Genomic DNA, 23219 nt, shown 5'->3' with positions numbered 1-23219 from the left:
ATTAACCTGTTGTGCTGCCCTACGTGCCAGTAAGCACAATGGGCAGTGAGTGAGTGAGTTAACCTCTTGTATTATTTTAGCTAATTTAACTTACCTTTTTGCGTAAAAGCTCCAACATTTCGTGGAAATAACTCTTGATGAAAGAGCTAGCCATTAAGTGAGCACCATTACTTCTTAAATGGGCATTTAGTGGGTGTGTTTAATAACTTTGGTTTGACAATATGTCAACATCTTTATCTAGTTCTCGTCATTTGTGCGTATTTAAATAACAATCATTGACGTACTACTTAAAATCATCCACGAAAATAGCCTGAATTTCAGCCTTCTAATTCGCTAGTGATAAGAGAAAACAGTTAAAATTCAGGCATGCTCGTAAAATAAATGAAATCGTTATGACGTTAGTAGGAATAACATGCTGAAGTCCAACCTCACCACTTACTTTAATTGTAAAGCACATTTGAACATTTACATGAGAAATGCGTTTTATAAATGTGTTACCACTAACATCACCATTTACTTTCAGTCTCAGATTCTTTCATATTTCACTGGCCATATAGAAAGCTACAGAACAGTAATTGGTTATCACTCTCCTACATCTTTGCATCCTTCCTTTTTTTCTTTTCCTTGTTTGTTTGTTTGCTTGTTTAATTCTCATTTAAGCGCTTGATTGACTTTTGGCTAATAAAATATCGGCCACAGGGATGAGCAAAACTGATATCATCAGTCTGATCTTCTCCCGAAGAAAAGACTGTATCCTATGTGTGATTGGCAAGATAAAAAAAAATACATTCTCTCTTAACATTTTCTTCTTTCTTTACACCAGCTTGCACCGAAGATTTTAAATTTGTTTGGTAACAATATTCACCTGTCTTCTTGTGTCTGTACATTGCCTTGTTTGCATTCCCAAAAAAAAATCTCTATTTTTTCCCTTAATGCTTGCTGGCTGTGAATTTTTGAATGTACTTCTCGATATGGGATTTCAAGTAGGTAACAGAAGTTCTTGTCTGTTATCACACTCCTGATAAAACAAATTGGACGCCCACCGCGTGGTTTCCATGAGGGCTGTTAACAGACAAGTGTTCACGTATACATGCAGTTCGTGTCAGAACATGCTTGGCTATACCCCTTATCTTACCCTTTGTTTTCTTTTCAGGGGTAGGGGATTTACTTCATTTTGGTTAAGCTAATATAAACGTGTTTTAACAGTTTCAAACCAAACCCCTATCCCCTGCTAAATTAGCATTCCTGTTCCCTTGGCCCATCAGCGCTATTTTTACTTGCGGTTCTCTTCCAGCTGTTTTCCTTCCACTTGTACATTTTAAGAGTTTTCTTTAAAAAATGAAGGCGAAGGCCCATAAATCATTTTGGTTTTTACTTTACTGTCGAAAATTCAAGATAGGTCTGCTGAATTTGAATTTAATGAAAAAGGGCGCGTATTAATTAAATATTCCCAACTTCAAGCTTTTTTTTTAGACATCTTTTTTGTTAGTATGGTAAATTCGCAATGAAAATGCGTGCTTGTTATCTGATTCTGTTTCAACATTAAACAAAAAAAAAAAACAGAGTAAAACGAAGAGTGTTTAGCCTTCGAAAAAAGTTGAACGTAAAAACAAAAAGAAACTAGACGTCCTTTGTCTCCAAAATAATCGAAAAGTAGGTTTTAAAAGTTTCAGCCTTCATTGCCGTTTATTAAAGTTTCTCTTAAAAATTCAAACTGAAAAGGTGTTTGAATCTGAATGTAATTAAGATAGGCGACTATTTGTTCTTATTAAAGAGAAACATGCACATCGGGTTTGATTAGATAAATGAAGGAAGAAAACTGACAAAAATAGGCGCGTATTAAAACTCCTAGCTTCATAGTCTTTGAGAACAAACTTATAGTATTGTAATGTCTTTTTTTAGAAATGTGAAAGAAAATTAAACTTTCAAGTCTTACTGACAGTTGGTGTGATGTTCTTCTCGGAATGGCACGTTTTTATTCTGCTGACGCTAAGATTACTACTCATACCGGTTAATTAAAGTAATGTCTCATCGAGTACATTAACGCTACTTGCCCGGGAGTTAATTGTGAATCAGTGAATTAAAAATGAGCAAGACGCCTAAGAGACTGATTAAATTAATTGCGGTTTTTAGTGGGCGCCACGGAGTCTCAAGTTTCCTTAAAATAATTATTTTCAACGTTGGGATAGATTCCATCCTCATCCCTTATGCAGAACGTTTCACCCGTTTCACGTGTAGCACACAGTGATGAACAGCTTCTATGACAATAGCGATATAAGCACTAAACTTGAGCCCTTCAGGACCTCTGTTGTGGCGTACCCACGATTAATCCCGCTCATCTGACCAAGCCGAGGGAATCGCTCTCTCGTTACCAAGTGTCGTCATACTGGCACTGATGAGTCGGTCACGAATAAACAACTGGAAACAATAGAGTCACCCCCCTCCCCCCCCCCCCCCCCTCGTGCTACATACAGAACTATCCATACTTTTTGTTACCTTCTTTTCCTCCCCATCCCTGAGTAGATCAGGAGCAATCAATTGAAGGACTGGATGAGTGCAAGAAAGGCCGAATTTCCTGCTCACCCCTAGAAATGTTAAAAGAACTGAAACATGGAAAGTAATAAAGAACCTATTTGAGACTGCCAGGGCAAGGCATAAACAAGACGCTTGAACATCGCGTTAAATAAATTTTAATTTGAAGACTTTATTGAGTAGATTTTAATCTTTAACAGTTAAGCACTTTTTGTTTCGTTTCCTCACATCGTTTATTTGCTTCGTGTGAACTTTCCGTGGGGGCTCTTCCTCGGTCGTCCCGTTCGTTGACCGTGGCTTGTCTTCTCCGGCCTCGCTGGCGTCTCTGGCACTCTGTGTGTGCGTTGGCGGCTCTCGTGCGTGTGCCTGCGTCTCCTGTCCGCGGTACTCTTCTCCCTCTCCCGTCGTCACGTCGTCGCCGGCTTTCGCTCTCCGCCTCGTCGGCGCGCCCTTGTGGCGGGGGGGCTCTCGTGCGTCTGCCCGTCGGACGCCTCCTCCGGCCCCTCGGTCCTACTCTCCCCGTCCCCCGCGTGTTCTCCTCCGTATCGTTCCGTCCCTCGGTCTCACGGTGAGCGGGTCCCGCGGCCTCCGCTCCGCCTCCCCGCCTCGCGCCCGTCTCGCCCCCGCCCCGCCCTCCGGCGGGGCGGCCGCCGCCCTCCCGCCGCTCGCCGGCGTGTCTGCGGCTGGGGCTTCGCGTGTGCTTCTCTGTCTGTGCGGGGTTGGTTGTCGTGGCTTGGCATTTGTCCTCGGGTTTCCTCGCGGGTTCCGTGTGTGTCTGTCGTGTCACCTTTGTCGTGTGGGGTCCCCTTGGTTTCGTGTTCCTTCTCTCGCTTGGCCATGCGGTTCTGCGCTCCTGGGGTGTGCGCTTCCTCTTGGGGCACGCTTCTGGGTGTGTGCTCGCACGCTCGGACGTGTTTGTCTCCTTCTTGACAGTGGTGTTCTGATTGGTTCTTCTTTTCTTCCTGCTTTCGCTTCCCTGACCTTCTCCAGTCACCCCATCTCTCCTTGTGTCCTTCTCCCTTCCTCTGACGAATTTTGTGCTGCTTGTTAACAGTAAGACTACAAATCTGAGTTTTTCTATGAGCGAATATTCATCGTGGTGCAGCATATACAGCCAGTAGTGTTGGTTGTATAGATCGTTCTCAGTCAGATGTCCAAAGTCAAAGCAACTGTAACTACACCACCACGTTAGTGAACTATCAATGTAAAGAAATCTCACGCGCGCATGTTAAATCAGAAAGGTGGTTTCTAATTATAGTGTAGTGTAACACTTCAGCAGTTAAGGCTTCTTACTGTGTTTGATCTACTTTACATCAGAGATGCTGTGCAAATGTACAATTGCAAATGTATGAATAATTTGGCCCTTTCTTACTTATCTCAGCTATTTCTTATGGGGTCACAAACTCATACCTTTTTGACTAGAAATCGAGACAGCCTACAACTGCCTTAATGCCGAACTGCTCTGGCACAACAATCGTTCTTGTTCCGAGGGAGCTAGTGTCTGGAGTTCTCTCTTAGAAGAGTTACGGAAATTTCTATGTGCATCGTCTTTTAAAAGAGGGTTGAAATCCGAGAGTAGAAATGACTAGATTAGATACCGTTGCATTGTAATATTTCGGTATGGTTATTTAAAATGACTGAGTCACAATATCAGTAATTGCAAACGAAAAAGAAAAGAACTCAGACAATGCACAGAAAGGATATTTTAAATATCCAAAAAAGGATATTTTAAAGTTAATAGTTAAAACTATTAACTTTAATTTGTCTTTATAGTAATTAATTATTGAAAATATTATATTAACTATTATTGTAAAAATTTAATTTCGTGATTAATCCTTATTATAATGCATTTAATTTCTTTTGCGGTAGAACTTCTTATTTACTCTTGGTTTAGCAACCAGCAATGGTTAACTTTAGTTGCTTTTGGGTTGCTTAGAGATAAATGTAGGACAAATAAAGTGTTATTAATAATTAATTAACAATCATGTTTATCTTGTGGTTTAAATTTATCTTTGGTTTAAATTTTTTCAAACCAGTTTGAGTTACCATAATCTGAAACAAAAGGAAGCAAAAATCAAACTGGTTTGAAAAATTTTAAACCAAAGATCAATTTAAACCGCAACATGTACGTTATGAACACCTTTTATCGTTACACTGTTATTTACAGTTGCGTATCTCTCGAATATTCATTTTCAACGGTGTGGTTACAGTAATGGTTTCTTGTATTGTCTTCTTCGCTCTGTGCGCTAGCTGTACGATTCCTCAGGATGCCGGCAAATTTACTCTTGTACAACTCCAAAGCTTTTCCACTGGCAGCGAAAGACAGGAAAATAAATAGCCCTGCAGAAAAAAGATAATGAAAGCAAAAGTATGACTTGCACCTTAAGTAATAAGGAGTTGAAATCGGTTGTTGTGAGAGTTCAGAGCAGGGACAAAAATGTGTAAATAGTGTTAAGATGAGGAACAAACGCGTTCTCTACTCAAGCCAGTTTCCCACTATCATTTACCTAGTACAAAATGGACACTTCGATAGCAGTTTATGGGGCATTAATTTTAAGACAGTCGCTGATAACGAGTTTCAGAATTTGTGTAAGGTAGAAGGAAATGTAAAATTTCCTAATTCTTTTAAGCTACAAGAAACTACAATCACAGACAAAAATGCGGGGGAAGCTGTGCACTTTTTTCTTTCCCTCCCCTATTCTCAATGTTGAGCTAATAGCGACCTTACACACACAAGACTGTATAGTGAGGAACCAATATTGTTAGGGGAAGCGAAGAGATCTAAAAGAATGAGGATTGCTGAATTGAATTCGAAACTTCCTCTAATCAGGCATGCTCTATAATCTTTCCAAATCTCTAGGATTGTTGTCCTTCTAATAAACTATGCTGATCATGATACCAAAGACACATGGTTTCTTTCGCGCAATTTTGCTAAGGTTATTATTAAAGAAATCGTACCTTGAAGACTGTTTAAAACCACATACGGGTACCACAAGAATGACAAAGCTTTCAAGTTTGCGGCAATTCCAAGAATCCATGTTACACCCATCACTGAAAACATTTTAAAACAAATCACAGCTACGCTGGGTCCATTTTGCCGAGTTTTTTGCTGCTGCGTTCTCTGAAAAGGAACGAAAGCCCGTAGTAAAAATGTGCGTCTTCAACAAAACCAATCTGAATATTTATGCCCATGCATCCTTATCAGACAGCCAGCCAGTCAGTCAGTCATTCATTCACCCCCCCCCCCCCCTCCTCCGTCCATTCAGACAGTTCGTCAGTGAGACATATTAGTCACATATTAACAACCGTTAAGCTTATAATTTAAATAGTTTAAATCTTCAAAAGCTAGCTGTCAATACTCGATGTACTTATGTACTCGAAATATAAAAAAAGGTGCTTGTATATTTTTAGTATATAAGTAAGGCGAAAATTACCAGCTATTGTTAATGAAAGGATATATAATCACCAGAGTAAGTGATGTCCCTCACCTTTCGAGCTTTGACAATGCAAATCACAGTGTGTCCCAATGCAAACAGATTGAAAGTTATCAGCAGTGCAACAGGCAAAACAAACAAATAAAGAATAGCTTTAGGCTGAGATATGAAACATTCCTCGTCTCCTTGCCCTGTTTACACAGAAAAAGCACGCAAGTTAAGAAAAATATAAGTTTTTGCCCTTCTCGAACACAGCTAATTTCTCAATGTAAGCATAAATACATCAGTAATAACATAATCTAAGCACAAATTTAATTTTTTTATCTTAAAAAACATGAAAAGTTATATCATCTCAGAGATGAAAGCTAGTCTTGTAATGACCCCTCGCGTTTTGGCTCGTATACGCTAATTCAAGAAAGGTTGTCGAAACAAAAGCACAAAAGTGCACCGACAAGGTGGTATGGGTAGAAGTAGAGAGCTACCGGCGTGCTGAACACCAAAAAGATGGCGACATGACAATCGTGAATTCGCACGTTTTCTTCCACTTCAGACACGTGGAAACAATGTACCACGCTAAATTTTAAAAGAATTCTCAGAACTTAAAGACATGTGACAGTAAAATTAAAGCTACAGAAAAAGGCCTCCTGAAAGGAAAACAAAAAAACTTCACGTGCAAAAATGCAAACTTGTACATATTCTCTATGCAAAATTCAAGTGAGTACCCAGACCACCTTTGGTCTGGTCGCGTGCACTTTTATCCTTTTTACCGACAACCTTTCTCGAATTAGTTGTACATACACAGGTTCACAACGCAGCTTGAAATGAAATGTTTTTCAAATTTTGACTTGTAGCACTTACCGTATCCGATGGATCCTTCTTTGACATAATCAGTTATAACACAGGCAGCCACGAACAACACCGGAGATCCCCAGGCATACAGACAATACTTAATGAGACGTTTCGTATAGCCTCCGTGTCGATTTTGACGATGTGCCACAACACCCTCTAAAAATATTATCAAAAGTCAATTAAAAAAACTAATGTTTATATGTTGGGGTAAGTCAAACTCATTAAGAATCGTAAATTAAGGTCACCATAACTATAATGGATTTACAGTTTAAATTTTGTTATAGGGGATTTACAAACCCATCCGACATCCAAGAATCTCTCCGCCCTACGTACTTTGACCGCTTCAGTTACCGTAATCAAATTCGCAAGTAGAAGCGCGAACTACTGTCCTAATATAACCTAATATGATTTAATATATCAAGTCACTGACCTGATACGCCACGATATCATGGACACTTTCAAGTAAAGTGGTGTTACCGTACGATGAATTCAAAGGAGGCTTTACCAGTAAGGCAGAACCTCGTAATTTAAGATAAGCTAGTGTTTACTGGTCGTACAAAAAGTAAAAAACTTTCCCGCCAAAGCTAAACTTGAGCGTGCTCGCCAATTGTGTCAGACTGAGTCAGAGCTCCCAATTTTTTCGCGAAATTCTGAATTTGGGTATGGTAAATACCTAATCGTACCTTTTTGGTACACTTTGGCGGCATATCGGGCTCGTTTGGTCTCGCCACGGGTTTATTTGGCTCGACTTCGTTTCGCCAAAATACGAACCATGGCTCCACCAAACTCGCCTGATATGCTGCCTAAGTGTACCAAAAAGGTACGATTAGCTAGGTATAAATAGTCCAACCTTTGCGTATTTTGAACCAAACTTTCACCAATTTGAGAGCCTTTCACTAATTTGATTTAAAAACTTTTTTAGACTACAGTTGCTGGAACCTCGAGCTCTAGCTCAGTTATCAGTTAATTTTCGGCAATTTCTCAGTCATATATTAATTGTTACAATTTCGGCACAATTCCTATCTATCAGTAAGTTTGCAGATCTCTGCTTCTTAGTTCAGTTAAAACTCATAAGTCAAATGCAACTATCAAAGTTACCTGAAACGTTAGTGAAAATCCGACGAACATCATAAGCCATAACAGACATCCACGTAAAGGAAGAGAGAACAAAGAAATGAAGAAGAACTGCAATTGCCAGGCACGCGTTATGATCGTCGGATTTGACCGCTGAAAAGAAGACGCTTTGGTACAACAATAGAGACAATGCCAAGTTTATTATGATCTTCCCGGTTAAGTTGCGGAGTTCAGCAAACAGGATATACGACATCAGCAGAAGAACTAAAGAAACCATCGACACTATACATCCGATTGCAGAAAGAAGCTGGAGTAATGCTGACGTTTTAGTGATCGTATGTTTACCGCCTTCTTTCTCCGTCCTTGAAAAATTTCTTGAAAAGTTCACGCACAGCAGTAATTTGCTGTCACGAATCATGTAAGTCTTATTGTTGTATATCTTGTTGTGGGGTTTCAAGTAGATGGAGCCATTTGATAGTTGCACGAAGTCGGTTTTATTAAACGCTATGGCAGTGCAATTTTCATTCCAGTTTTTGCTGTTGTTGTGTTTGCTTGGCAGGTGACCATCAACGGATCCATTTTCCACTTTTTGTCTGATTTCCTGACATTTCTCAGTTTCGTTGCTCTTCCCATCACGTGCAGTTGAGACGATCGTTTTGCAGTAACCCGCGAAGGGATCGAAAACCTCGTCAGTTTGACATGAGAACTCTTTTTCAGTGATCGTAAACACGAATTTTTTCCAATCTTTTACTTGAACAGTGTACTTAGAGGTGGAAGTAAAATCAAAGAGGATGGTAAGCGATGGTACTGTTCCATGATCATCCATCTCACATCTTCTGTCCAGTTCATTTAGCTTAAAACCATTACACAAGGCGCACTGTGGGTTTCTAAATCTTATGTTTTGAGAGCAGACTGGGAAAGCGTATCTCCTACACTCAGTTTGGCAGTAGGAGCCATTTTTCTTCGAATTCGGGCTGATATATTGGCAGCCTTGGAACTTTGGAATACACTTTCTTAACTGGTCAAGTACCTCACGTGCTTCCGGTCTTTTTTCAATGAAGCAATTTTTAGGGCTAGGTAAAAGGATCTTATCATTGCCTAAATTAAAGGTTTCCACATTAACCGATCCGTTTTTATTGTGGCTGCAATCGAATCGGAACTTCCAGAAGGTTGTATTAACAGCACCATTGCACCCTGCACAGAATATATTTCTGTAATGCACGCCACTGTCTTTATCAAATACTGGCAGATTCCTCAAAAGGTCATTTTCATCTTCATCCTGGCATTTTTTTCGCACAGTTTTATTGCTCCAGTTCTGCGGGCACGTGTTCCAAACTGCATAGCTAAAGATCAATGGATGTATTACACCGTCCGGTATCAGGCATGTTTCATTTGAGGTCCAAGGACTTGTCTGAGGATAAACATCCGCTTTGCATCTGTAAAAAGAAAAGTAATTTGTATAGCAGAACGTTGCAACCTTTTTGCCCTCAGAGGAGTGTAAACTGTTTTATTTCTATTTCTCGCCATTGATGTTTAGTGGCTGAGATGTTTTGCATTAATTTGTTATGTGGACGAGAGAATTTCAGTCCCCAGCTGTTGGTCCAAGAGAGCAGAGTTTAAGTTGGCCAAGAGAATGCAGATGTTCCTAATTATAGTTATCAGGTTTTGGTTTGAAGTCAGTCCTGGAACAGTTAATATTATGAATAAACTTGGTTTTGTCAGGCCGGGTTGAAGTTCTTTAAAGGCGTATAAACTGCTAATGGTTTGCTAATATTATATTTTTCGAGAGAGGATTGACTCCAACTCATTGAGTTCTTCGAAGTCATCTCTGCCCAGGTGTAAAACATTTCCCAATTTAAAGTGGTGTAAAACAAGAATAAAATGTTGCTGACACATTGCTGCGACTCAAATGTTTCCCTGTTTTCCCGCGCGCGCAGCACTTGTTGCGGGCACAAAGTTTCTTATATTTTTGCAGAAACGTTTTGTGTCCAGTCCGCAACAAATGTTTCCCCGTTTGCTCCCTCAAAAACATATTACGGGAAAAATGTGTCCGCCACAGTGTGCCTTCGTTGATACAGTTTATACACTGAGCATGCAACTATTAAAGTATTTATGATTATGGGACTGAATTGAAATTACACTTTTTTCGCGAGTTCGACATCATTTTATACAAGGGCGAGCCCATTTGGTTCCTGCTTCTTAAGGATACTTTTGAAAAAGTTCTGCAGCTAGAGATGACTAAACTAATGGGTGTCTTGCACATCAATTAGTTTGTCTTGCCGTAAAAGCAATTAAGAATAAATACCCTAAACATGCTAGAAATAGTTACTCACAATGAATCGAAGTCAAAACAACAGTCGCCAAAGTCTTCACAAAGTCTATCACAGTAACATTTTGGTTGCAAAGGAGCGTTTCTTTCTTGCACTCCACAGCGACTTTCACAACTGTACTCTCTTATACTGAAGCGCTGTGTCAAATTACGTATGATTTCTTCCCACTTCGAATCTAGATAGTATAAAAGATGCAAACATATTTCTGGCGTTTACAAACTTTTTTTAATAATATTGTTTTACTGAGGTATTATTGCAACACCTCGATGTCGATAGAACTGGCTAGAGCAAGATTCATCTTTTATTCCTGCAAATATGATTAATTCAGTTTAGATTTTTTCGTTGACCAATTTTTTTAGTGTCTGGTAATAGTACTGTAAATTTATATGCATTTCACTTTCATAAAGATTCCGCTTTTCTACACAGAAATATTCACCGAACTAGCCAAATCAAAGATGATGAAACCTCCGCTTCCTTGTCTTTGCACTCTACTGGAAAAAGCGACACGCCATTTCGCTTCCGAGATTACAGCCATTTGATGGAGCGAAATGACATGATGTGACCTCTAACGCATTATTAACACATAAAAACGGAGTTTTAATTCATTTTGATAAATTAGCACGAAAAAAGAACAAAGAAGCAAAAACATTTTTTTCGCACATCCGGAACACCATTAGGTGGTGTTTCTACTTTGTATTCTTTAATTACTTCATAATCAGATAAACAACGACTGTGAAAAAATATCGGCGAAAGTTAATATTTTAGCTATTCTATATCTCAATTTGAAGAGTACAAAAGTTATAGTACGCGCAAACAGCCATTTTGTTTGTATTTTCAGTTGCATTCTATATACATTTCCGTACAGTACGTGGCTTAGAAATTAAACTGAGGCCCAATGGCCATTTATAATTCAGGATGGCATTTTGAATTGATTTTCATCTTAGACTGTACAAAATAGCTATAACACCCTACCATTGCTCGGTATCCCATCAGGATTACAGTTGCGGTGCAAAGTCCTGAGAAGAAAAGCTTCAAGAGCTAGTTCTAGGAAAGAATTAGCAACATTTTTTAATGCAACATGTACAGGACCGGCAGTGGTCGGTTAAGATGTACGCATGTACCAGAAGTTCGTAATCCAAGAAGTCTACGGCTAGCATAAGGGCACGTGCTATCAGATTCGTGTAAGACAATTTTTAAAAGTGTTTTGCCTTTCAAATTCTTTTTCCAAAGAGCGTCCGAATCCCTTCAATAGAAGCACATTTGAAGCACCATGTGGTATTATTATTAATTTTATGGTAAATCTGCACCATTTTAACATGGAATTACTCTTTGGTTAGCGAAAAAAGGCAGACAAGAAATGGATCTTAAGCTGCACGTGCACACACCGTGTGTGAAACGGCAGATATGTGATGGCGGGAGCATTCATCAGCTTCGTACTTTGTACTCTCATAAAGTACACTGTTCAATCCAGTTAGAATAGTTGTAAGATTATCATTTTACTCTAAATTTATTTTTTTAAAAGACTGTCAAAAAAGCACCCTCACAAAGCAATAATAAGCGCGACTGAAAGCAGTATCGTGCCACAATCTCACTACACATGCACGCCATTATTTCTTCTCAATAACCTGCGTTCTCGCGCGCAAATTTTGTTCTAAAAATAGCCTATACGCAGATTTGATAGCCCAAAACCCATAAGGATTTATACTTCTAGAATTATGAACTTTTGGTATGTTTGTAAAATGGTAACACTTTTAACTACCGGGTAATATGGTCGTGGGTATTGCTATCAGTACAGCATATAAAAACTATTCTATTTTAGATATATCTTATGGACAATCTGTTTCGAGAGAGACTAAATTCTTTACTTTGAATTACCTGTGTTATTGCCTTCACATTCCTTCCAAAAACAGCTCGTAAGGCAAAGAATCGCAAGAAATGACACAACTCTGAGGTGGCGGGGAAGTAACAGCATTATCTGCTCTATGCACCTGAAAATTTTGGCAAAGCATCTCAGCAAGGCTTTTTTGTGTGTAGAGAAATACATGTCTAACACTAGGGGTGTAACGATACATCGAACTATCGATGCATCGCGATTGTAAGTGTTCCGATAGCGATGCATCGATCGTAAATTCAACTATCGATAACAATCGCGATAGTCTCGTTAATTATCGATAGTTAAGTTTTTCAAATGGTGTGTTGTAGTACTTTTTCCTTAATTGAAAAATGCCTCTCTTGTTCTCTGTTGTTCTTTAATTTCTTGGCTTTCCGTTCGTTGTTTCAGAATCCGTACTATATTACAAGCCATAGAAGCAAACTTAACATACGTCGCTTGTCAGCTCCAGGGCCTTATCCGTTTTCAAAATGGTGGTTCGAATATTAACTCATCCCCCTCTTGGAGAAAGGAACGCTATAAAGTCAATACGTGGTCTTTACGCTATAAAGTCCATACTATCGCAATAGTATCGCTATAGTGTAACTACTTTCGCAATGGTATTGCAATAGTTCATTCGACTATCGCAATACTATATCGCAATAGGCAAAATTACCTCAATAGTCACCCCTATATACCACTCCAGCTTCATTAATGCGATATGCACGTGATATGTACTAGTATGACGTAATCTTAACAGCCTGTGATGCTGTTTCACACCGATTCACTCATAAGTTTAAAACTTCCTTGTGGCGGGGGCCTCATTTGTGTTTCATTTCAGTTTATTTACGATTTTCAACCTACCAAATTAATTCCCCTGCAATGAGCTGCCATGCACTTAGAAAATATTACTATTCAAGAGAAAACAATGTAGCACGTTCGAATGTCCAATGTGGTAGGCCCTCAAAATATTAAAAAAAGTATTTTGTTTCATTCGCAGTGAAAACTAAACATTCTTCTCCTATTTACAAGAAAGTGCAATTAAATAACTTAGACGTGAAAACCTTCCTACTCTTATATACAACAAATTCCTTGCTTAGTGGTGTAGAGCTTTGTTTCTTTTCATCGTTTCTTTTTATTTCATTCATTTACCAATGTACACTTTTCATTTTTCTTTGCATTGTATTTGTGTGAGCATTAAGAAAAACATAAAATAAGAAAATAAAATTCCTTCCAAAAATCATTTTGTCTCGATTTTGTAAACCTTAAATAAAATAACAAGAACATGAAAAAAAAAATCATACTGTGAAAGCAACATTATCGGCTTCACACCAAATGTTGCGTGTGTGCATTAAGGGAAATGATGTTTGCGAAGCAATATATATTTCCTCCTTTATTGGGGCCTTCTCGAACCATTTTCAATATAAACACTAAACGTTTTAAAACTGAAATAAAAGGTTTTTTCATCTTTACATTGCACTATTATTTGACTTTAAAATGAAGAAACTACTTATCGTCGAAAAACTAGACATTGTCTTGAAAATTCTTACTCTATAAATTAAAGGCGAAGTGAACCACGAAATGTTGAAATACACCAACGTTTTAAAGTTTAGAATGATAAAACCTACATCATAACTCAAAAGAAGGAATCTTAGTAACCACGAAAAAGTGAGCTGAAGTACATATTGTTTTATAACATTGTCATTTCTAGTTTTATCAATAGCTAAACTTAATAAATTTAAAAAAGTAAAAAGAATAAAAAATACCTGGCATGAAAGTTGGGAGTTGTCTCTGTAAACAGTTGATTGCATTTAAAGGTCTAAACAACTCACAGCAAAACACGCCCAATGCACCTGTTGTTTTTATTAAATTTGGAAATCAATAAATCTCCGCACGCAACATATCAAAGCTTTAAAAAAGTTACATGTTTTTCGTTTCTTCTCTGACACAATTTTTAACATGACCATTCAAAATAACCAGCCGATGTACAAAAATTAAACCAGTAACAGAAAACCTTGTTTCCTTCTTTAACTTAAATCTCAACAACAAAAAAAGCAACAGTGAGCGTTCATATAACCTTTATTTCCTCGTTCTACGTATACCATTACTAAACCTTTTAATAGAGGCAATTTTCTTTAACATACGTAAAGGTAATTAACTTTTTTTTCACATGGTGATTAATCTTAGCTATTTAAGTGTTAAGGCTAATTTTTTCTCACCGTTTCGTTTAAAAGTCATGTTTCGTAGAGAAAGCAGAGAAAGTATCAGAAATATGGCACATTGGCATAGAAAGTGTCAAAATAAAGTTGGTGAAATCTTTATATTATTTACTTGCTTTACAAAATTTGACTCGAAACTTTTAAAAAAATAATCATCCTTACAATATTGACTTATGGTACCTCCGTTAAATACAAGCTTTTAAAGTGAGATGGTCCATTAAGAAATAAATCCCACAAATAGATCCACAGTTGAAATGGAGCATTTGATTGGTTCACCTAAGCCATACGGAACGTTAAGATGGCCGCTCAGGAAATGACTGAGCAAATTCCATGTCTTCTAATTTTGCGCTACAGGTAGAAACATGATTTATTTGCATTCAGTTTATATCACTTTCCGCTCATTGCAGCTGTTGTCATTAAACATTGGTATTCATTCATTTTACGCTTGCAACAGGAACAGTTTTAAGCAGTTTTATTATTAACCACTTGAAGTCTTTTTTTACAGAAAATGGACCCGTAACGCACGATTTCTTCAACAAGAAATTAGTCACAGTTAATTTCAGAGGTTGCAGTCTTTTAGCCGTAAGCTTTTTTATTCTACAATTATTTCACGTCTTTAAATGAAGGAAATACTTAACTTGGACAGACTTTACATCTATGGATCCATTGAATGGTGTACAAAAAAATGCTGCCTTTTATCTCCAATTAGTTCCATTAAAACACCAAGCCTAGGCTTACTTATTTCATGACAAAACATACGTTAGTGTAATACTAATTAGGTTAGTCAAGGATGCACAACAAAATTCGTATTTATTCGCATTACTTACAGTGAAATTAGTCAAGCTTAAATTATTTGCAAAAAACCGCGATATTGACAGCTTGTACCATTTGCAGCTTATGGTCGACACTCTCAATGTTTTGAAAGTTTTAAAACATTCTTACTCTGGCCTTGAGGCTCGTCCAATTTTGGAAACCTTCAAAACATCACACATGTGCAAAAAAAGAACATCGATAACAAAAAAAAAAAAATAACACCGTCAAAACTAAACGCCAAAAAAAATAAATTGCTGGGGAATGGCAGGAGTATATATCAGATACAATTCAAGGGAATCCAGTAAAAAGACGTAGTAGCTATGTTACAATAAAATGAGCCCAACAAACTTTATACCGAAGTTTCATAGAGAAAAAAATATTATTCAGGAAATACGAATAGATCACTTTGACCGATAAGTTTGCACATTTTGCCGAAAAACAGGCAAGTGAAAGGTCTTGGTGACCATAACAAATTTTATGTTGCAATTGATCTATAACTCGGCTTTACTTTTTACACCCTAATATGCACCGCCAATGACCAATCCGAATTTAGAAATAATTTCTTAAAGTGCGAGTGTCTATCCAGCCTACAGTTTTTTTTGTGGTTTTCGTATCTCTATAATGCATAAACAAGTTTTCTAAAAGAAATTTTTGGATTCCGCCACTTTTTCGCTGCAAAATCGAGCTTTAAAGTTCCCTTTTCGGCCACGCCCAAAGAAGTTGGCCGGGAGTCAAGACCAGAAAGAGTCTGGGTTCCAGACCGGCTGTGACGTCAGATCAGGAACCGCGAAATCTTGCCGCCATTTGAAGTCAGCATTTCTTCTGTAATAGCGAGGAGATACTGACGGTAGAAATATACCAGATAGATGCGTCGTTGCGGTATGCTTGAATACTCCAAACGAAGAAAATTTATTGCGCTGCATTTTGGGGTGATATGAGAAAAGAAGCAAAGGCTAGAAGGAAAAAGTAGATGGACTTCCTCAAGTTAAAACGTGCAAAGTGGAATCCGAGTGCTTCGCCTGCCGTCTGTGCTTGCTGCTTCGCTCCCAGGGATATTACAAGAAGACATTCCTTTGAAAATCTTCAATGCCAACGGTCGCTGATCTAAGATGATATTGGCATTGTCCCTGTGCCAAGATTTCACCGGAATACTTAACTTTGTGCAGTCGAAGTCCTCATCGGGTATTCATTACTCATTATTCATTTGATTGAGTGTTTGTTCTCGAACGACAAGACACGCGTCTCGCTAGACGCCTAAAAAACTACAAGTAAACGTCGCCAACTTCCCAAGAGATTTTTATTGCCTATTGACAACCATCGTGTAGAAATAATAAGCGAACAAGCGTCGCCAAGCAAAGATAACATGTAGCTGAAGCGACGTTCGATTTGTCGACCAGTCAAGGTAAAGCGAATTATTTCTCCCTCGAATATCGCTTGAATTTATATTTCTGTTTCTTGTAAGTCTTGTTCATAAAGTCTTATTAAAATGTGATCTTTATAATTGAAGTCACTGCGCTCGTACGTAGCTTTTCAGGGTTTCAACTCCCATACATGTAAAGTTATAATTTTATCGATTGGTCTCTGCAAGCGCTATTGTTTGTTTAAGGCTGGTTCTCATATGATCGCCCCGATCGTCTCTGTCGCTTCTGTCGTTTGCAAAGTCTGAGGTGATTGGAGCAAGCAAACTTTTTGAAGCGACAGAAGCGACAGAGACGATCGGGACGATCATATGAGAACCAGGCTTAAAAGTGCGTACAAGTTTATCAAAGCTTTCACAGCCTAAAGTAAGCATTGTCACAAAGAAAAGAAAAGTTTTTCTAAGTTATAAAAGTTAAAAAATCGATAGGTTATGACTGTTTGTTAATCGTTTTTGAGACAATCAGTCGCACTTATCATAAGCGCGTGTTGTCGGCATTTCTAAACGCGTGAAAAGTCGCTTGTATTTTTATTAGGCTGTAGCAAGAAGGACTAAAGTAGCTCGTATTTGAATAAGCTGTTATAAGAAGGACTATTAAAAGTAATAAACATGTTTATTAATATCAATCTTTTGCGTATCAACTAAGGGCACATTTATTTGCAACATAAGCAAATCTACCGACGCGACAAGTTTCGATTCAAAGAAACAAGCATACCACTTTCAAGTCAATGCGTTGTGTGAGTGTCAAGGGGAATTTTCGGGAATAATAGTGCTTACAGTCTATTCGTTATACTGTTTTCATTTTCGTTTCACATCTGTTATGAAAATTAAAAGGTATACAGCCTGAGAATGCAGATCGATTTCCGTTCGTCGTTGTAGGTTTCGCGACGCGTCAAGTTTCCCGTTCAAAGCTTTCTGGAGTGAATTTACGTACAAAATGCAAATTTAACGCGCGGAGTGAGTGTTTGGAAAAAGTATCTATATACCGGTATGTGTCTAATTCCACGACTCTGTTAAGCTGGTTTTGTAATTTTCGTTTCCTCTCTTCAATAAGTTGCTTCTCTCGATTATATTCTTCTATCCATGCATCGTCCGCTAGAGGTTCTTGAGTAAGCGCCTTCTTCTTTGTTACTCTTATCCTTCTACTGCAGTGCAAGCGAAAAATAAAGCAGATAAACAAATGCAAACGCTTCGAGCGGTTTCTGATATGACGTCACTAATCACCAATCCTCGATCACGCGGTCAACTTCTTTGGGCGTGGCCGAAGCGGGAACTTTAAAGCTCGATTTTGCAGCAAAAAAGTGGCGGAATCCAAAAATTTCTTTTAGAATACTTGTTTATGCATTAAAGAGGTACGAAAACCACAAAAAACCTGTAGGCTGGATATACACTTTAAGGTTTGTCATTATTCAAGCCTTCGGAACTCCATTATTGTAAACGAAACGATATTGCAAATGTGCCCAAACCAATCGATCGTTTTTGTCGAGAAGCCCAAATTCAGTTAATTAATTTTTGAGTGCTGCGAGAAAAACGACCATCCATTAAGGAGGATGAAACCACACTTTATGCGGGTAAATTGACACAAAGAAACAAACATAACACCTAAAAATCACCTTTAATTAATTTCATTGAAGCAGGTTTAATAAAAACATGCAACCTGTGCTGCTAATACACAGGTACAGCTTAAGCAATAAAATTAGTTTATATATCATTATTATTAATCATCCCAGTAAAGATAAGGTAATCAACGCTAACATGGATTTTCATTCCCTTAACCTAGCACCCATTATACACAGCGATATCATCTCCTAATTGGGTGTAGTTCGTAGCAATACATGAACGTATCATGTTGCTCCATGCTGAAAACTGGAGATAAAATATGATTAAAGTCAGGTGCACTGTCAATAGCAATTAATATTAGCGATCGGTTATTTATTTATTTAATATTTTTTCACTTGCCTGTGGTCTCTGTGGTCTGTAACAGCCTATATCTAATCCGAGGATCAAGATTTGTCGGTTATGCAAATAACGAAATTACAAGGAAACGTAAGGAAATTATACAGAGGTTTATTAGTGTATCAAACACGAGAGTAATTCATCACCTTACAAAGAGGGCCATGAAGGAGTAAAATGGGAACTGGGAGTTGGGCAAATTTTCACTGGGAAAATGGGATTTGGGTAACTGGGACTGGGAATCTCCCACAAATAAACAATAGGGACAGGGATCTGGAAAATCGGAAAAACAATAGGCTGGGAAATGGGATTTGGGCAAAATTTGGGCTGGCAAATGGGATTTTATACCCTCTTCGGGACCCTCTTCCAAACACCGAAAAATACCACGATGCGATAAAACACTCCGTCTAAATCGAAGCTAAAACCACTGAAAAAAAAAAACGAAGAAATAAAATTGTTAACATATATGCTTATTAAGATCACATATCCTTTGCTTTGTTTTTTAACGTGATTTATTATCAAAGAGTTTGAGAATGTGATTTAATCTGTATCTACATGTATGATTGGAAGCCACGGTGTGTAAATTAAGTGTTTCCATGAAAGTTATAGGTCTACAATTTACCTTCTATACCAAAGTTCATATATGAATTATTTGACACCAAAAGTACTTTTCACTTGACACAGTTTGTTTATTAAACTTTTGTATCCTGCGTATCTTGACCTTCATCTGTGTGGCAAATTAATTGCTCGCTAGGATTATGGTTTCTTCTATTGTCTGCTTCTCTCTTTGTTGTTGGTTTCTTGAGGATGCCGGTCAGCTTGCTTCTGTACAGCTTCAAAGCCTTTCCAGTAGCAGCAAAAGACAGGAAAATGAACAGTCCTGTAGATAGTGAAATGATACCAAAAGCATGAGTAGCACCTTAAGAACTAATAACACCAAGTTTGAATTTAATGTTGTGAGAGTTCCGACTAATAAATCTAACTTGCTCCTATGGAACAAGGACGGGAATATTAATAAAAAAGCGCGGACTTCATTCATCTATATTATCAGTAGTAGAAATCTGTGTTCTAGTTTTGATAGACGTTTCAGTTGTTTCTGTACCTAACGACAAACTTATTGGTTATAGATTAAGGCTGTTTAAAAACCATTCGAAAAATATTACTTAACTTTAAAAAGAAAACGTACCTTGGAGACTGTTTAAAACCACATACGGGTACCACAAGAATGACAAAGCTTTCAAGTTTGCAGCAAGTCCAAGAATCCATGTGACACCCATCACTGAAGCCATTTTAACACCAATCACAGCTACGCTGGGTCCACTTTGCTGGTTGGTTATTTGTTGGCTTCTCTGAAATGGAAAGAGAACTTAAAATTAAACGATTGTCCACAGCAAACTAGTTTGAATCTTGCACTTGCCATTCTTCGTTCAAATCAGCCATTTTTTCGGCCAGCCAGCCGGCCAGCCAACCATTTACTCAGTGTGTCAGTTAGGGAGTCAATCAGCGAGTTAGTCCGTCAATAAATTGATCAGTCAGTCAGCCACCAGTAGGGGGAGAAAGTCAGTCAGTCATTCAGTCAATCAATCAATCACGTAGTCAGTCAGTCAGCAGTCAGTCGACCAGTCCCTCAGTAAATCGGTCAATCAATCAACGGCTAAGGGACAGTCAGATAATCACTTTTGGCGCCTACTGTAGGCCAGCCCCGCTCGATCTGGAGTTTGTTTGTTGCTTGGATCGATGGTTGGTTGCTTTGTTTGCAAAATCTTCAGACTAGAAACACTCACGCCTTCCTTATCCAGATTCGGTGTACAACTTTGAAATGAGCCACCATTCCATTTTAGGAAATATAATCGTGTTGTTACCAGGTAATCTTTGGCTATCAATGGCTCCATAAAGGAACTTGTCAACCAATGATTTTCCATTACCTTTCGAGTTTTGATGATATGAACCACAGTGTGTCCCAATGCATACAGATTGAAGATCATCAGCAGAGCAACGGGCAAAACAAACGAATAAAGAAGAGCTTGAGGCTGAGATATGAAACATTCCTCTTCTCCTTGTCCTGTTTGTTCCAAAAAGTACATAAGTTAGGAAAACTCAAATTTTGGCACTTCTTGAACACGGCACAATATACCTTCAAATTATGTTAAATATTAAAAAATCATTTTATCATACAATTAATCCTGTTCCCTTAGCATGAATGGAGTATTTCTTGATTAGCCGTCACCTTTAGACGTTTAAATGGGTAGTTGCCTTGAGAGGTAAAGGTATCTTGCCCAAGAAGGGCACCATCCGAAGTCACCATAGCCTCCCACGCAGTCGTTCTTAGAGCTTCTTAGGGGCGATCGTGTACACTCCTGTAGAGGGGTGTAACACGATCGCCCCTAAGAACGACTGCGTGGGAGGCTAAAGTCACCGCGACTGCGTTTCAATTCTGACGTGCAGCACTTACCATATCCGATAGATCCTTTTTTGACATGATCAGTTATAACACAGACAAGCACGAGCAACACTGGAGATCCCCAGGCATACAGGCAGTACTTTATGAGTCGTCTAGTATAGCTTCCTTGTCGATTTTGACGATTTGCCACACCACCTTTACAACAAAAGTTGTAGAGAAGTCAATCCGTATATATATCGTGGAAAGTGCAGCTCATTGACAAGTAAATCATAAACTGCTATAAATGAAGGCAGCTGTGACTAGAAAAGAAAGAGTAGACCTTCAGTCCACCATAAAGGCCTCCATGGACCTCCATTACAAGTTCTCCAAAAAGACCTTGCAAATGACTAATGGTATTGATGCCGCATTAAGATTACATTCATGTACATTTACAGGTATCTTATTATCCGCTCCCCTTGGGGATTTTCAATTTTACAACACTGTTTTGGCGACTTTGCCAGAATGCTTATGGTGCAGTTTACAAGTACTGAAGGAATGAGTAACGATACCCCCTATGTGTGTGAAATTGAGATAGACCGCTACACCGGAGACTACGTCCCTTACTCCTTACGAAGAGTGTGTGGGTTCTTCAACGTCCCACATAATTTATTACATGTGCAAGTCTTTTGAGACGGGGCCTACAGTTTATCGTCCTTATCCGAGAAGACTAGAACATCTAACCATTTGCAGATGTCATTGCAAAGGCACCATATTCTCCTCAGTTATTTTAAGGCCCTGAGTGTTGGTTCGGTCTGGGACTGAGCTAACCGGTCGGCGGTTTGTATTTGATTAAAAATAAATGCAATACACGCACTTAGACGCCTGTGATACATGGGTAAAGACGTAAATCTAAATTGCAACATTCATGAACAAGTTAACTACACCCAGCTTACCTGAAGTAGTGAAAATCCGATGAACATCATAAGCCATAACATTCATCCACGTGAAAGAAGAGAGAACAAAGAAATGAAGAAGAACCGCAATTGCCAGGCATGTGTCTTGATCGTCAGTTTTAACCGCTGAAAGGAAGACGCTTTGGTACAGCAATAGAGACAATGCCAAGTTTATTGTGATCTTCCCGGGTAAGTTTCGCAGTTCAGCAAACAGGATATACGTAATCAGCAGAAGAACTAGAGAAACCATCGACACTATACATCCGACTGAAGAAAGAAGCTGGAGAGCTGCAGGTGTTTGTGAGACCTGATACTTGCTGAAACCAGCTTTCGCCGTTATCGAAAAATTTCTTGAAAAGTTCACACACAGCAGTAATCTGCCTTCACGAATCATGTAGGTCATATTGTTGTATATCTTGTTGTGGGGTTTCAAGTAGACAGAGCCATTAGATAGTTGCTCGTAGTCCGTTTTATTAAACGATATGAGAGTGCAGTTTGGACTTTTTTCTCCATGACCTGCAGGTTTTGATTCGATTGAGACGACGCTCTTTCTGCAGCTCCCGGCAAGAGTATCGTACACCTCATCAGGACGACAAGAGAAGTCTTTTTCAGTTGCAATTGTTTTCGCGTTCCCTTCCCTTACTGTAACAGTGAACCTAGATGTGGAACTAAAGTCAAAGAGGATAGCGAGCGAGTTGCCTATTCCACCGGCACTGGTGCACAGCGGCCAAAGATCATTTAGCGTAAAACCATTGCATAATGCACACTGTATATTTCTAAATTGTACTTTTCCCTTTTCAGAGCAGACTGGGAAAGCGTATCTCAGACACTCAGTTTGGCAGTAAGATCCATTCTTCTCCGGGCTGATTTTGAAGCAGTCCTGAAACCGAGGAATGCATTGTTTTAACTGGTGTAGTAACTCATATGGTTCCGGGTATTTTACAACTAAGCAATTCGGAGGTAGAAGGATCGTGTCATTGCCTAATTTAAAAGTTGTCCTATTATCAGATTTCATGCAAGTGAATTTGACCTTCCAGAAGGATGTATTTACTGCACCATTGCATCTTGCGCAGAATATATTTCTGTAATGCACGTCACTGTCTTTGTCGAATGCTGGCAAATTTCTCAAAAGGTCATTTTGATCTTCATCCTGACATTTCTGTCGCACGCTTCTTTCTGTCCAGTTCTGCGGGCACATGTTCCAAACTGTGTGACCGTGTACAGTAACTTCGCTTCTGTGAACAGCCAAGCAGGTTTCATTCGAAGCCTCAGAATTAACATGCATTCGACATCTATGAAAGAAAAACAATTCACACATACATTAAAGCGTTGGCAAGCGGACACTGCATATTACCTTCATTTGACTTTCACCCTGTTGTCTTGTCACTAAGTATA

At 38.7% G+C, this 23219-nt stretch overlaps 2 protein-coding genes across 3 annotated transcripts in view; both read right to left on the bottom strand.

The window, feature by feature from the left end:
- Positions 1 to 4407: 4407 nt before the first annotated feature.
- Positions 4408 to 12204, bottom strand: LOC144657238 (uncharacterized). The gene is made up of 8 exons (XM_078517548.1): positions 12095 to 12204; positions 11192 to 11263; positions 10223 to 10394; positions 7914 to 9325; positions 6825 to 6971; positions 6021 to 6157; positions 5491 to 5653; positions 4408 to 4872 (listed from the first exon to the last, which is right to left on the bottom strand). Exons 1-8 carry the CDS (start codon positions 12189 to 12191, stop codon positions 4694 to 4696), a joined length of 2379 nt encoding a protein of 792 aa, XP_078373674.1. The 5' UTR covers positions 12192 to 12204; the 3' UTR covers positions 4408 to 4693.
- A 6781-nt stretch (positions 12205 to 18985) lies between these two features.
- LOC144657240 (uncharacterized) overlaps positions 18986 to 23219 on the bottom strand; it is an 87169-nt gene continuing 82935 nt past the window's right edge. For both annotated transcript variants that reach the window (XM_078517551.1, XM_078517550.1), the window contains exons 5-9: positions 21825 to 23116; positions 20944 to 21087; positions 20417 to 20553; positions 19678 to 19840; positions 18986 to 19371 (exon numbers count right to left, since the gene is read on the bottom strand). In XM_078517551.1, the coding sequence (XP_078373677.1) occupies positions 19184 to 19371; positions 19678 to 19840; positions 20417 to 20553; positions 20944 to 21087; positions 21825 to 23116 (1924 nt within the window). In that variant the 3' untranslated portion in view covers positions 18986 to 19183. The remainder of the gene's footprint in view (positions 19372 to 19677; positions 19841 to 20416; positions 20554 to 20943; positions 21088 to 21824; positions 23117 to 23219) is intronic.

Source organism: Oculina patagonica, chromosome 6 (genome assembly GCF_052425735.1).
Source record: "Oculina patagonica isolate OP01 chromosome 6, crgOcupat, whole genome shotgun sequence".
NCBI lineage: Eukaryota > Metazoa > Cnidaria > Anthozoa > Scleractinia > Oculinidae > Oculina > Oculina patagonica.
Note: the sequence above shows the minus strand (reverse complement) of the source record. Positions and strands in the feature narration are given on the sequence as shown.